General features: G+C 41.6%; 1 protein-coding gene across 2 annotated transcripts in view; it reads left to right on the top strand.

Annotated features, from left to right (window-relative positions):
• The window catches only part of ANO6 (anoctamin 6), a 218,840-nt gene that overhangs the window by 188,855 nt on the left and 15,111 nt on the right, over window positions 1-14,874 (top strand). For both annotated transcript variants that reach the window (XM_081249034.1, XM_081249035.1), the window contains 2 exons: window positions 2,951-3,081; window positions 10,628-10,833. In XM_081249034.1, coding sequence (XP_081105160.1) covers window positions 2,951-3,081; window positions 10,628-10,833 — 337 coding nt within the window. The remainder of the gene's footprint in view (window positions 1-2,950; window positions 3,082-10,627; window positions 10,834-14,874) is intronic.

Raw genomic sequence — 14,874 nt, 5'->3', positions numbered from 1 at the left:
GGCAATGTCCTAAACAGAAATGGTGATTAGTATGTGGATTAAATATGATAATGAAGAGACAAAGACAAAATGGGGTGTAAAGTGCTTCACACCATGCTTAACACATAATAAGTACTCAGTAAAGGGCAATTTGTTATGATACACTAATATGCATGGGCAATTACTAAGAAAATTATTTTGTAACCCCTGGTAGAGGTAGGAAACTTCCAGCCTTGGCCAAGGGAAGAAGTATCCAGTGTCTGTACTTTTTTAAAGTTCTGTATGTGATTCTCATGTGCAGTCAGACTGATTTCCCTGTACCAGAGTCATAACCCAATAGAATATCCAAAAGACCAAGGGCAGTGATGAATGGACTGCAACCTAAGATTTCCTGCTACAGATGAGTGGTTCAACTCAGACTGAACAAGAGGCTCAGAGTCGAAGATCAGAAAAGGAAGCTAGTCATTTCTTCTCATTTGACCTAATATGATTAGTGTGGGGGAGGCAGTACGGTACAAGAAACAAGTACCAGATGAGTTAGTCATGCAAGTGGCTGCCAGGAGAGAAGTTTCATCCTGAATCCAAGTCATTATGGGTTTGGGTCCCCAATAGTAAAAGACCTACTTCTCCGGGGCATGGAGAGGATTCCGCAAGAGGCTGAGGCTGGAAGTGTGAGGCAGAGTGAAAAGTAAACCAGTAGAAACCAGTGATCTTGAGTTTGGGTGTCATGATGGGTGATGGATGTGTGCGGTCCTTGGTGCCACGTGCGCGACAAGGCCCCTAGAATGTCTGTAAAACTGCGGATTCCTGGCCAAACCTCAGACTTGACTGATCACAGAGCTCTGGATTGTGGCCTAGGAAGTAGCGCCAGCGACAAGCATTCCACATCATTCTTATATGTGCTGGAGTGAGATCCGAGTCAAGATTCTAAGTAACTTAGGCTGCATTTACTGTTGGCCTCAGCCAGTTAGCCTGTATTGGTCAAAAGATAATCCCACACAGGGGATTTTGATGTGTTAAGAAGTTTGCTAAATACCTCACCTGTTCTGAATCATTTAATCCTGATAACAACTCTGGACAGTGTAGGTTTTATCACCCCATTTTATGTGAACTTGACTGAAGTTAAATAATGAATAAGCAATGAAGTGTGGATTCCGATTCAGGGGTGTCTGAGTCCATATCCCCTCCACTTCCACAGCCTCCTGCTATTCCCCTAATGTCATAGAAGAAAGAAGTGGGGAAAGATTGTGAAGCCAGGGCAATGTTTCATTGTAGAGAGATCTCCCCTTAGCAAACCTTGGGGGAGTGGTCAGTGAACAGTTAACACTGAGATCAATAGCAACGGGCAACCCATCATGGTCAGCTATTTTATTTTACTTTTTTTTTTGCGGTACGTGGGCCCCTCACTGCTGCGGCCCTTCCCACTACGGAGCACAGGCTCCGGACGCGCAGGCTCAGCGGCCACGGCTCACGGGCCCCGCCGCTCCACGGCATGCGGGACCCTCCTGGACTGGGGCATGAACCCGCGTCCCCTGCATCGGCAGGCGGACCCCCAACCACTGCGCTACCAGGGAAGCCCATGGTCAGCTATTTTTAATTCACCTTTTACACTGTGTGTGTGTATGTGTGTGTGTACACGCATGTTCACGTGCAATGTATACAATGGTCTTTACAGTGAAATCCACACAAACGTGCTGTGTCATCAGCTGGAGCTTAGCCAGATGCTAAGTTGTTTGTTGTTGTCGTGCGTCTTCTGATGAAGTCCACAAGTAAACCATAAGCCAGCTGTTGCTTCAGGGGCCAACAGCCCTGTAGGCTACAGGTACACACCTTGTTTCACTGCCAACTGTTTCCGATTTCTTTTCAGTTCAAATTGCCATTAAAAAAGTGGGGACGGGGCTTCCCTGGTGGCGCAGTGGTTGAGAATCTGCCTGCTAATGCAGGGCACACAGGTTCGAGCCCTGGTCTGGGAGGATCCCACATGCCGCGGAGCAACTAGGCCCGTAAGCCACAACTACTGAGCCTGCGCGTCTGGAGCTTGTGCTCCGCAACAAGAGAGGCCGCGATAGTGAGAGGCCCGCGCACCGCGATGAAGAGTGGCCCCCTCTTGCCACAACTAGAGAAAAAGCCCTCGCACAGAAACGAAGACCCAACACAGCCACAAATAAATAAATTTTAAAAAAAGAGGTATCTCTAAACATTAAAAAAAAAAAAAAAAGTGGGGACGCGTTCACTTGGCTCACAAGCGTCTAAGAAAGAAAAACGCATAACCCAAGAGGAGATACCAGACTGCTCTGCGGGGCTGCATCCAGTAGGGAGCAGAGTACTGGGCCGCCAGTTGGGGCTGTGTTTCCTGCAAGCCCTGCACTGACTTTGAGGAAGCATGTCACTTCTTTGGTCTTTAATTTGTTCAGCCGAAAATAGGGTCTTGGACCTGTTTTATCCGGTGTCAAAGTATGTCCCTTTCCTGCTCCGTGCCTCTCAATGGCTCCCCACTTCCTTCAGAGTGAAAAACGGCCCAAATCCTCACCCTGGTCTCTTAGGCTCCACCCCCCGCAACCAACAGACTTATTTTCCTCTTAGCGCCGGACCACACTGGCCTCCATGCTTTGTTTATTTTCTCTGGTGATTTTCAGTCTGGAAAGACCATCTTCGATAATAGCAGGGAAATGGAAAAACAAAACTAAAGTTAATCAAATGAGGGAAAGAATCTTTTAAAAATTAAAATGCCCACATGAAAAGGAGGTAGGAAGAAAAATCGTCGTAGTTACAATTTGGATAAACCCAGGTATGTAGTCAATACTATTTTTCAAAATATTTTGGGGTAGGGAGGCAGAAAAAAAAAGAAATTTAGCATGAAAATAAGAAATTAAATTCTTGGGAAGATGATGTGTTCAGCTCGTAATATCAGTAATACCTTTATGCCCTTGGTCTGACAATATTCTGATTGACAATTTGATCTTTTTGGCAGCTGGGTCATGAATCTAATTGGACGGTGTCGCACAGTTTCAGGAGCAGAAAAGAAAACCCCACGATGGGAACAGGACTACCATCTGCAGCCCATGGGCAAACTGGGATTATTTTATGAATACCTTGAAATGAGTAAGTCGCTAATGAGATTTTAGGTGATATGAATTATATTGGAACATGTTTTGGATCCCCAAAGCATCGATTATAGAGCCAGATAATTATCTAGCCTATTGAAATGAAGAGGAGTCCGTTTTTCTCCACTAGATAAAATTATACAATCAGGCTTTCAAATAAGGTGACTGTGTGTATCTTTGTCAACATTTATATTGTACAAAGCTGAAGATTTATTACCCAGCAATGAAATGGAATATTCATCAAGGTATGTCTTCACCATTGATTGTTGGAGGATTCTAACTATGTTGTCTAAGAATGAACTCAGAGCTATTATTAGATGTGACTCAGCCTGGGCTGGAGTCCATGCAGCACAGCTGCTGGCCAATACCCTTCTGAACAGTTGTACAAGCAAGCCTGTACAGAAAGCCCATGGGAACAAGGGTCACAGGGTTCCCCCCCTCCACATCTCACACTTGCCTTTGACATTATATCTATGTTTTCTGGCCGGTGGTTTCTGCCCGGTTCCTTGAATGACCTCAGGGCAAATCACTGGCTTGAATTCGGAGCTATTTTGCTGGCCTGGAATTAAGATTTAGCACAGGTCCCCTCCTTCTCGAATGTCTTTGTCCATTTCTGTAGTATTTGCTTGGGCTCTGTTTCTCTTCACTTGCTCTCAGTTGCCTTTCAATGGATGCATCTCAAAATAGATTTCCATAGGAAACACCATCTTTTCTATTATGCATGACACACTTTTATCTAATAGAAGGCTAACAATAGACATGTTTTGTATCTGTGCCCTTTCAGCTCACCACTGTGTTGAATTACAGTTTTTTAAGCTTAGGAGAACAGGAAAGGATTTTGACAGGCTTTGCATTTATGCATGGGGGTTTGTGTATTTGTAGAGACACCCCTTTGTGGTTCCTGTTTGTCAGTCTGCAGATAGAGGGAGGTTTTTATTAAATCACATTCTATATATAAAATAATTGCTTTTAAAAATATACATTATACATGGAAACGCACCTGCTTCCTTCAGTGAGTGAAAGGTTCATCTTGTAGCTTCTTCAGTCAACAATGCTTTGTGGCCGGGAGTCTGATTTGAATTTCATTTTTGCTTTTGTTATGTTTCGTGACCAGGTTCCATTAAGGGTGTAGCTGCAGTAAATAATGTAGAAGCTATGTTTATTTATTTATTCTGTTTATTTTTAAAAGAACTACAAGACAATTACTTGTTATTCCAAAATGAGACATAATTGTAAATATTTCTTACTGGAGCTATTATCAGCATTAATAATAACAGCATTCTGGGGCAGAATATCATTTGTTATTTTAACACAAAAAAAAAACTTGGAAAAGTTATTTTTTCTGTAGTTAGTCAAATAAATGGTATTGAAAGGAAAAGTTATATGGTCATGCTTTGGGGAGAAATTGATAGGACTTGTAGAATTTCATAGTCTCATTAAAATAATTACCAACTGAATAATTCGGCCTCACATGGATGGACCTAGAGATTATCAGACTAAGTGAAATAAGTCAGACGGAGAAAGACAAATATCATGTGATATCACTTATATGTAGAATCTAGAAAGATGGTGCAAATGAACTTACTTACAACACAGAAACAGACTCACAGACATAGAAAACAAAATTATTGTTACCAAAGAGGAAAGAGGGGGGAAGGATAAATTAGGAGTTTGGGATTAACAGATCCATACTATTGATACTTTATATAAAGTAAACAACAAGGTCCTACTCTTTAGCACAGGGAACTATATTTTAAAATAATAATAATAAAATAATAATTCAGCCTCACACTACCCTATAAGAAAGGATGGAATAACAGTGGTTATAGAGAGATTAAAAATATTTTTTTTCTTTTCCATTATGGTTTATTACAAGATATTGAATATAGTTCTTGTGCTATACAGTAGGACCTTGTTGTTTATCTATTTTATATGTAATAGTTTTTATCTGCTAATCCCAAACTCCTAATTTATCCCTCCCCCAGTTTTTGAGATTTATTAAATTGTTTTCCTATTATCCAAATAATCCTTAATGAATTAGAAAAATTAATCAGTTTCTGAGAGTAGGCAGTCTGTTATTCTGTATTCAACACCAGAGTGAAATCTATGTTTTGTTCTTTTGGTTTATGGGAGATAGAATTTCCAAATGCCTTTTGAATTATTTTTGTTCCTCTAAAATAAGCATAGAGTGCCTTTGGGGGTGAGCTCATCCCCACAGTTTCCTCCTTCCAATTTTCCCTGTATTCATTAATGACAGCACCATCTACCTTTTTAATTATGCATCTTGGCTACTGAAGGGAGACATCTTCTGACAGACAGCACTGGAGCCCTCCACCCTTGCTTAGTTAGGCCTTGCGCCCAGCCACCAGCTCTGGTCCCCTCTGCCCCGTGGAGGGAACTCCAACTCCCCTCTGCCTGAAAACCCTTTCCCTTCTTTTCTTTTTTTTTTTTTAATGGTAATTATATGACCATTTCTCTTTGTCTTTTTTTATTTATTTATTTATTTTAATTTATTTTTGCTGTGTTGGGTCTTCGTTTCTGTGCGAGGGCTCTCTCTAGTTGTGGCAAGCGGGGGCCTCTCACCATCTCAGCCTCTCTTGTTGCGGAGCACAGGCTCCAGACACGCAGGCTCAGCAGTTGTGGCTCACGGGCCCAGTTGCTCCACGGCATGCGGGATCCTCCCAGACCAGGGCTCAAACCATGTCCCCTGCATTAGCAGGCAGATTCTCAACTGCTGCGCCACCAGGGAAGCCCCCTTTCCCTTCTTTTCTACCTGGAAGAGTTCCTACCTAGCCTCAGCAGGAACCCTCAACTTTTCACACAGAGTTTCTGCTCTCTTCTCTAGGCATCAATAGCACTTGACTCTTGTCTTGATGGTATGTGATTGTTTGCATGCCTCTCTCCCTGGCTAGACTGGTCCTGTTGGAGGTTAGCGCTCAGGCCTTTACACCTTTCAGTCCTCAGCTGGGACACCACTGCCTGGACCCTCATGAATATTTAAGTGACTTGAGCTTGGAGTCCCAACACACCCAAATACAACTGTTAGTTGAGTTGACAGTGGCATCGCCCCAGCGGCCCCCGCCAGGTTCTGTAGGGGCATATGTGTTTTGAGTGAAATTTCTTTATTTTGTTTAGTGAATTCCCCACCATCCTTTGAGATTATTAGAGTAAGCCTGGGTTGTTAACCAAAATCGCCTCCCCAGGTGTATGGTCCTGACTTTTGAGAACTTAGACTTGTGACCTAAGAGAAATAGTCTGTCAGTCTTAAAATCTGAAAAGCCACAGGATACCGTTTTGTACTTAGAGCACCGTACAGCACAAACACCAGTCTCTCGAGAACTTGATGATGCCTTCCCAGTGGGTGGGTGCTACAAATGAAATGCAGTAAAGTGATGAAGTGGGCCCTGCTTGTCTCTGGTACTGCCTCTTTCACCCTTGCATGTTCACTTGATCTTACCTTCACATATAATTTTCTCCATTTAATTTACTGTAATTAATACCACTTGTTCTTCAACATCTCCTTGCACCTACCCCTCTCTTTCCCTCTCTCTCCAGTGCTACACCCTCCCAGGCCTCCCCTGCACTCTCCAGGACCAGGCCTGTCTTCCCCCACTCCCCCATCTCTGCTCTGTTTCTTCCCACCACCTGCGTTGACACTTGCTCATCTTTGCAGGACGAACTTTCCAAAATGGCAACTAGGTGACTGGCGAGGATTTGTAGGCCTCTCATCTCTTTACTCTTTATTCATTCGTCCATCCATCCATCTCACAACGATTGAGCAACTGCTTTGCCAAACACTATATCAGTTGCTGGGGATACCAAGAAAAGTTAAGACTTGGTATCTGGCCTCCCAGGGCCAAGCAATGGATGGTGAGTACTTGGTGGATGGCTAAGCAGGTGAACACAAATCAGACTTCCTAGAGCAGGTGATATTTAAACTGGATTTTGAAGGGTGAATGGAAGGTAGCTATCTAAAGTGTGATAGAGGTAATGGACATTTCACGCAGAGAGATGGGTGCAGTTTCAAGTACAAGGGCATGAAACAGCTTAGCCAGTTCAGAGGATGGCAAGTAAACAAAGTATGGCTAGAACAAAGGATCCGTAGGGGGGAATATCAGGTAAACAAGGGCTGTATCATGATGGGTCTTGTGTGCTTAACCAGGAGACTTGAACTTATCCTTAAAGAAATAGGGATACTTTGGAAGATTTGTAAGCAAGAGAATTGCAGAGTGTTTCTGTCAAAGATCAGATTATTCTGGCAGCAGAATGAAGATAATATTTTGGGTGGGGCCTGCATTTGCTGGGGAGAGGGTATTTCAGGGGGCTACACCAGGTAACCCACACAACAAGTGGTAAGCACCTACATAGAGGCTATGGGCTGAGGAAAAGGAGACAGATTTGATAGGTGTTCAAGAGATGACTAGCATGGCAGGTGAGGAATAGAATTGTTAAGATAACTTCCAGGAGAGTGAATATGCAGGGTGGAAAAAATGGTTTTGAAAAAATGGTTCTGTGATGGATATTTTGAGTGTGAGGTGTCTATGAGACATCTGAGAGGCGATGTCTGTTATTAAGTTGGATCTGCCAGTCAGAAACTCAGAGGAGCTGCGGGTGAGACCATGGGGGTGATTCGGGCATGCCAGACAGAGAGTTGATGATGAAGCCCTGGGGAAAGGGGCGTTTAAAGGTTAAGTGGGAGAAGAAAAATCCCCAAAGAGAAAGAAGAATAGAACAGTTGGGAGGAAACTAGCAGAGAAAAGGCTATCACCTTGCTTGAAAGGGATTTGAATATTGACTAAAGGAGCATAATGCAAAGGGGTGGGGGGGGGGGGCAAAAAAGCAAGAGCTAATAAATAAAGTCCCCTTAACGGCCGGGACTGTGGGAAAAAATACAAGAAGCACTATAGTTAGATATCTTGAAAAAATTATATCTGTGTGTGTGTGTGTGTGTACACACACACTTCTACCTTGGCTTTTTAAAACTATTTAAGTAAACAGAAATCAAGGGGGAAAAACATTCCACAGAGAGGAAAATATTTGGCTGTATCAAAAGCAGCCGGGAGGGGGCAGGGGGCGGGGTGGGGGCACTGCGGGGGGGAAAAGCTGCCTAGTAATCAAATAAACAAGGACTGAAAACGTACATTGGCTTTGGCATGCGCAGCCACCAACAGAGTTAGCAAGACGAGTTTCAGTGCAGTCGTGAGGGCCACAGAGGATGCAGAGCTTTGAGTGATGGAGAAATAACCAGCGCAGGCAGTGCTTCAAGAAACTTGACTTTAAAGTGAAGAAGAAAGCATAGAAAGTATCAGAGAGCAATTCAGGGTCATGAGAAAGTTTCAGTCAAGGGTTGTTTTTGTTTTCACAATGGATGTTTTTTGCCTTGCTGAGTTGATAGGCCTTTGTTTTTGTTCTTGGTTTCAAAAGTTGTTTAGAAAGTTCTTCTCACTTGAATATCAGAGCAGATTATACCATGCTGGTTTTTTTCTGGTGCTTTATTTTTTAATTAAAAATGTTTAATCCATTGAATTTATTTTGATATCAGAAGTGAGGACTCCATACCAGTTCTTCTAATGATTTAGCTAATTACTCCAATACTTGAATCCACTGATTTGAAACATCATTTTTATAATATACTAAAATCCCATGAATATCTGCATCTGTTCTTGAAATCTATTTAATCCATACTATCTATTAATGCACTAGTTCTGAACTGTTACCATAGCAATATAATACACATTAATATCTCTTAGAGCTGGTCTCATTTTATCCTTTTTCAGAAATATCCCTAACACTGTCACTTTAAACATCTCTCCTCATTATTTCACTTGTGTACTTGTATATATTTCTTGATGAACTTTAGCATCACCTTTCAGCTTTTTTTCTTAAGTCCATTTGGGATTATTAACTAAATTTGCATTCAACTTCTAAACTTTATTTTGGAGAAAAAAAATCTGATATGTCCCCAAACTTGAGTCTTCCCAATTAACAGTATGGTGCATCCATTCATTCATCATTATTTGTTTTTCTTTATTTTTTTCAGTCAACTATCATAACCATCTTAACATTTCTCACTAGTTTATTTCTAAATAGTCTGTGCCTTTGTTGTCTTTATGAATGGTATCTTTTCTCCTCTGGATTTTTAACTGGCTTTACTGCTAATAAAGTCCTAATTTCTGGCTTTTCTCTTCAGTAGTAAGGAGATCTGGCAGCATTGGGCCCTCGTTCCAATATGGTGCCTCTGAGCAGTTCCTTCCATTAGGACATCCACTTGCCAGTTTGCCAGTTACTGTACCCATTCCACACATTTCTGTTACTTGCCTGGCCCCTGGAGGTGGAGTACTTCATTTAGGGTTGGGTGAATCATGGACACAGATGTTGACATCACTGCTCGGTGACATGCTGCTGACTCTATAACGTCACGAACTCTGGTCCTTGCCTGTGTGATTTCCCTGAATACAGCGGCTCCTGCCTGGCCTGTAGACTGGCCAGATCTTTCCAACCCTGACTGCTTTTCTGTGACACTTTCTGGCCTCTCATATCAGAAGCAATTGCCAGCTCCTCCTACCCAACCACTGCCTCCAGAGTCTTGCCCTTCCTGGCCAGAGTGATCCCTGCCCCTTGGCTGAGCAATAGCCCTAAAGGGCCTGTAAATTTTCCTCTGATCCACTGTCTTAGTTACATCCCTATGCTAGTTCACTTGAAAGGTCTGCCAATTAGGAGAGAAGGGTGTGAAACTTTTTTAGATCTCTGGCCTTATCATAGCTAACCCTACCTTCCCGTGGTACAGCTTCCCCCAGATCTCTGCTGCCCCATCTATAGTGAAGCCATGTAAATTACAGACAAAGGGAAAGAACTTCTAAGCCACCACCCCAATTTTGAGTTAACTGTGACCATATAGACTGCAACAATATCGAAATAAAAGTTCCTGAAAAAGGATTATATTTTGACTTATTAAGACACTTACTGCATACATTCCCATGATTTGTAATAATATACCAAATTCTCTGAATGTGCTGCACTTGCATTCACAGACTCAGGGGAGCTTGTTCATTTGCTTATTTTCAGCATATTTCCTCCAGCATTCTCCAAACATAGGCTTCCCAAATTTACATTCAGTACATTTCTTATTTCTTTTTAGCTTGTTAGGTATTTCCACAATATTCCTTTTCTTTTTTTTTAACCCTAAATCACAAATCCTCTTCCAACATTCTATTATTTCTACACTGAGAATGAGTAATATGCTTAGAGTGTCCCAAGTTTATTACTAGCAAATAACTATGGTTGATTAAAGATTTTTAAATATGTTATTCCTATTAAGTGTATATATGTGAAAGAAACAGGCTATAATTAGTCTTCTTTCCAGAGGTTTTATATTTGTCTTTTGTTTGGATTCTTTCACTGTTGAACATTATTATTACCACGAATGTCTTTTATCTTTGGTATTTAGTTCAGTTTGTCTTTCTCTTTCTTAATAAGAGTAAAGGAATATGTGTTGTCCTTCCATCCATCCACCACTCCATGATGTATGTCCATTCCATTGACAGTTATTCAGTTTGGGTTCGTCACCTTATTTGTGGCCTCTTTTCCACTGGCCCCTCTGTTGGCTCTGGTGAACAATATACTGGAAATAAGAGTGGACGCGTGGAAACTGACTACCCAGTATAGACGCATGGTGCCAGTAAAAGCCCAGGACATCGGAGCATGGCAGCCCATCATGCAAGGAATAGCAATTCTGGCTGTGGTGACCAATGTGAGTAAATAGGCTTCACAGGGTAAAGACCTTGAAAAGTCCAAAAATGCATTAGGGTTGCTTCCTAAGGAATCCAGTGTTTGGTATTTCATAATATGGGAGAAAGATGCTAATACTTTCATTCATATAAACAACATAGTTGCTATAACTGTAATTGTTATTTTTTAATGTATTTTGTTTATTGTACATTATGTATTATTATTGGTGAATTACAAGACCTCTTACAGAGGCAGTTGCTAAGAATAGTGACCATTAAGCTATTGTTGCTCATTTGGTAGTTTTTATTCAATAGAAACGTGGTAATAGTATTAACAGTAAGTACTAACTCTTTTAATCCTCACATGACTATAAAAGGAGTTACCCAATAGTGCTTTTATAATGGAGATAGAAATCTATCCATTCAGAGTTTGAAGACCCTAAAATAATAACAATCATGCCACCATATTTTACTGTATATTCCAGATGATGAATTTAAAATAGGAACTATTTGATGATGAAGTATAAACGCTTTGTGCATTCCCAGCCATTCCTTGCCTTCCTCGTGCCCAGGGGCAGAGGTTCCTTGAGGAGGCAGATTCAGGGCACGTCTCATCTCTCCTCACACCACCCGTGGTCTTTCCTACCCACTGTTGGTCATAGGCTAAGCATCCTCACACCCTGCATGTGTCTGAGTGATGAGGGAATAGAACGCAGTTGTTTACAACCTGTACTGATTATGGACCAGTCTGAACAGTCTCTCTCCTTCCCCCCCCCTGCCCTCACCGGCCAACAGGGAGCGGGCAAGCAGAGCAATTCCCATGCCAGCCCATCAGGGAACCGCCTTCCCTAGAAATACCCGTACAACCAGGGCTATTTCCTCCCTTATTTCACTGCCAATTTCACTCCCAGGTTACAGTCCCCAACGAAGTGATATCCCAGTTTTAACAACTTCTTAATCAAGTCACACTTACCCTGCATCTGCCACCTTTTCCCACGAGCACTTGTAGAAACAGAACAGAGTCGGGCAGTGCCTGAGCCACGGCTCCCAGCACTGCAGCTTCCCAACTGCACGATCTTGGGCCAAGCCTTAACCCTTCAGAGCTTCATTTTATCATTTGTAAATCGAGTAATTCCCTATCACATATTTTCAGACTATTACATACCACAAAGGGGGCTCAGGGAATTCAGTGAGTTAATGCATGGAATGCACAGAGCCTGGTCCTCATGGAATGTTAGCAGCTTTGTTATCATCTTCATTACACATCATCATTCACAGTGACAACGTAGACCTTGCCAGGTGTCAAAACTAGAGGCATGGGCCTCCCTGGTGGCGTAGTGGTTGGGAGTCCGCCTGCCGATGCAGGGGATACGGGTTCGTGCCCCGGTCTGGGAGGATCCCATGTGCCGCGGAGCGGCTGGGCCCGTGAGCCATGGCCGCTGGGCCTGCGCGTCCGGAGCCTGTGCTCCGCAACGGGAGAGGCCACGGCAGTGAGAGGCCCGCATACCGCAAAAAGAAAAAAAAAAAAAAAAAAAAAAAAAAAAAAACTAGAGGCACAAGAATTTTACAGTGTGTCACTGTCTGGAACATGGTCACAGTTTTACACAATAAGACAAGTTATCTGGAACCCAGCTGTCACCCCCCAAGAATGCTCAATTTATCTGAAGTGCATGCTGTCCCTCCTTTTTGGAGAAAGTTGGCAAATCACACACAAAACAACCGCTAGATTATGTCGGTTTCCACACACCCAGCTAGTCCCCACCTTCAGCATCCACTGCGCTGCGAAACGTAGGCTGATGTTCAGAAATATGACAGCGAGGCCTTTCAAGCTCCATAGTCATAAAAGTATGAATCTGTCATGTTCAATATGCTATACGACATGAAGCCAGGCAGGAACGTGGACTTGTGTGCTTGAAATTTTTAGCAACAAGGTTTGAAACTAAAAGCATTTTTGTTTGACCTTCAGCAAACCAGAAAATTCAATTGACTTCTACTCCCCATTACTCAAGCGTCCTGGTCTGATCATATGAGGCACCTTTTCCTCGTGCCCCCAGCATGGCTCCACGCCGTTAGCGCAGATGGAGTATTGGCTGTGTCTCTAAGACATGTGCACACACAGGCACACACACGCCCACTAATTGGTGCTACTGTTCTCACCCAGTAGATGTTTTTTCTTATAACTCGGGCATTGTTTTATTATACCCTAGAAAAATTGCTTATTCGATCATCTGTTAAACTATGGACAATCCTTTTTTCCATATTAAAATTTGTTACAGCTTCCAAGATGCAGCTCCTCTTCACGTTTGCGTATAATTCTGTAAGAATGAAACATGTATATTATCCCCTCACATACCTAATTTGTGCCTTCCCAATCTCATGTGCACAACAGTAGCTAGCTTCCCATAATAGGAGAACTTTTAGGAAGCAGGAAGAAGAGAACAGCCACCAGGGATATGAAAGGGCATCAGGCAGGAGTCCAGTATAAAATTATTCATTCTAAAGCTGCTGGTTCAATAAATAAGCTGAATTGACATTGTTGTATCATGCCAGAGCATCTGCTATTGAAGACCTATTTTAATTTATTTTGATATAAATGGAAAATTGTGTTTGGGACAGCATGGGAAATGAAGCACACTGCATTTATTTGTACTCTTGCAGTGTGTCTCAAAGCAGCTCAATTCAGGAGGAAAAAGTATCTTGTCAGAAGTCAATAGAATTATCTTCCTTGTTGGAATTTTTGTAGCTTCTTGAAGCACATCTGCAGGTGATTCTATAAAAAGCTAAAGTTGAGTTAAATGATAACAGGAAATTTTAATCTATTGAAATCTAGGAAGAGTAAAATATTCTTGTCTTTCACCACCACCACTACCACCACCGACAGGCAAGCCTACACACACCCAGAGAGACTCCACGTCAGAGGAAATGACAAAGCTGGTTCTAGTCGGGGGGAGGGAGTTTTGCAGTAGAAAAGCCCCTCAGTTGTTTTTCTTGCTTTACCTGAGACCTTGTTTATTGGCCTGTGGTCTCACTGTGTCTAAATCATATGTTCAGATGAATACTATTAAAATCGTGTTGTGCACAAAACATGTCTTCTGCTTCAGTAAATGACTGAAACACTTACCTTTGTTTATTCACATAGAATTTGGATTGAAGAATATTCTTCACTTTCTCCTTCCTTCAAACCAGTTTTACACATTGAGAGATTAAAGCCCAAATTAAAGAATTTTGTAGAAAATTCATGTAATTCATAATAGCTTTAGATCCTAATAAATGTCTGCCTGGCATGGACTCTGGTTTAAGACTGACCCATATTTATTTCTTTAATCTGGGAACACACTAAACTGTCTTTGTGTTATTTGATAATTTACAGTGTTTTTAACTCTTATCTATTTAACCTTTTGGAAGTTTAGAGGCTTAGACACTAGGTCTAACAAAATAGATATCATTGCTTGACTGTATGAATAGAACAATCCCAATACAATTTCTTGTTACTACATTTTATTAAAGTAACAGAGCTCTTGCTGTCTAATAAAGCAACAGACATAAGTATATACTGAGAGTTTAAATCAGACTATGGTTTGACTTGTCTAAACAAGTCAAGATACTATAGGGAAAAAGTATGAATTTGAAGGAAAATAGATATTATGCAGTTAGAGGTAAGTGATAAAAAAGTAGCTTTTTCCCAATTATTTATCTACAAAGGAATCATATAAAGCCAACCTATTTTCATAATATTGACCTTAGTATGATGCATACAAAAGGGACTTCTAAATCATAAAAGATTAAATTATATCAAATAGTGCTCCAAGGTTGAATTTTGTTATATTCTAATTTTAAAAAATATAATTTACAAATAACATATGCAAGCAGCTCTTGAGTTGTCTACAATACCCTAGTCTACAATTACTCTTACTGTACTTAAGACACATAATAGGCAACTATCAGGCCTTTGCTTTTGAACTGCAGGTAGACTTCTGGACATTCCCTTAAAGACCAAAAGCAAAGGGACTATTTTACTTTAAAGCAGCTGCTCAAAGACTTTAGGATACTCACTACCTATATCC

This window comes from Mesoplodon bidens, assembly GCF_964165515.1.
Source record: "Mesoplodon bidens genome assembly, chromosome: 11".
NCBI lineage: Eukaryota > Metazoa > Chordata > Mammalia > Artiodactyla > Ziphiidae > Mesoplodon > Mesoplodon bidens.
Note: the sequence above shows the minus strand (reverse complement) of the source record. Positions and strands in the feature narration are given on the sequence as shown.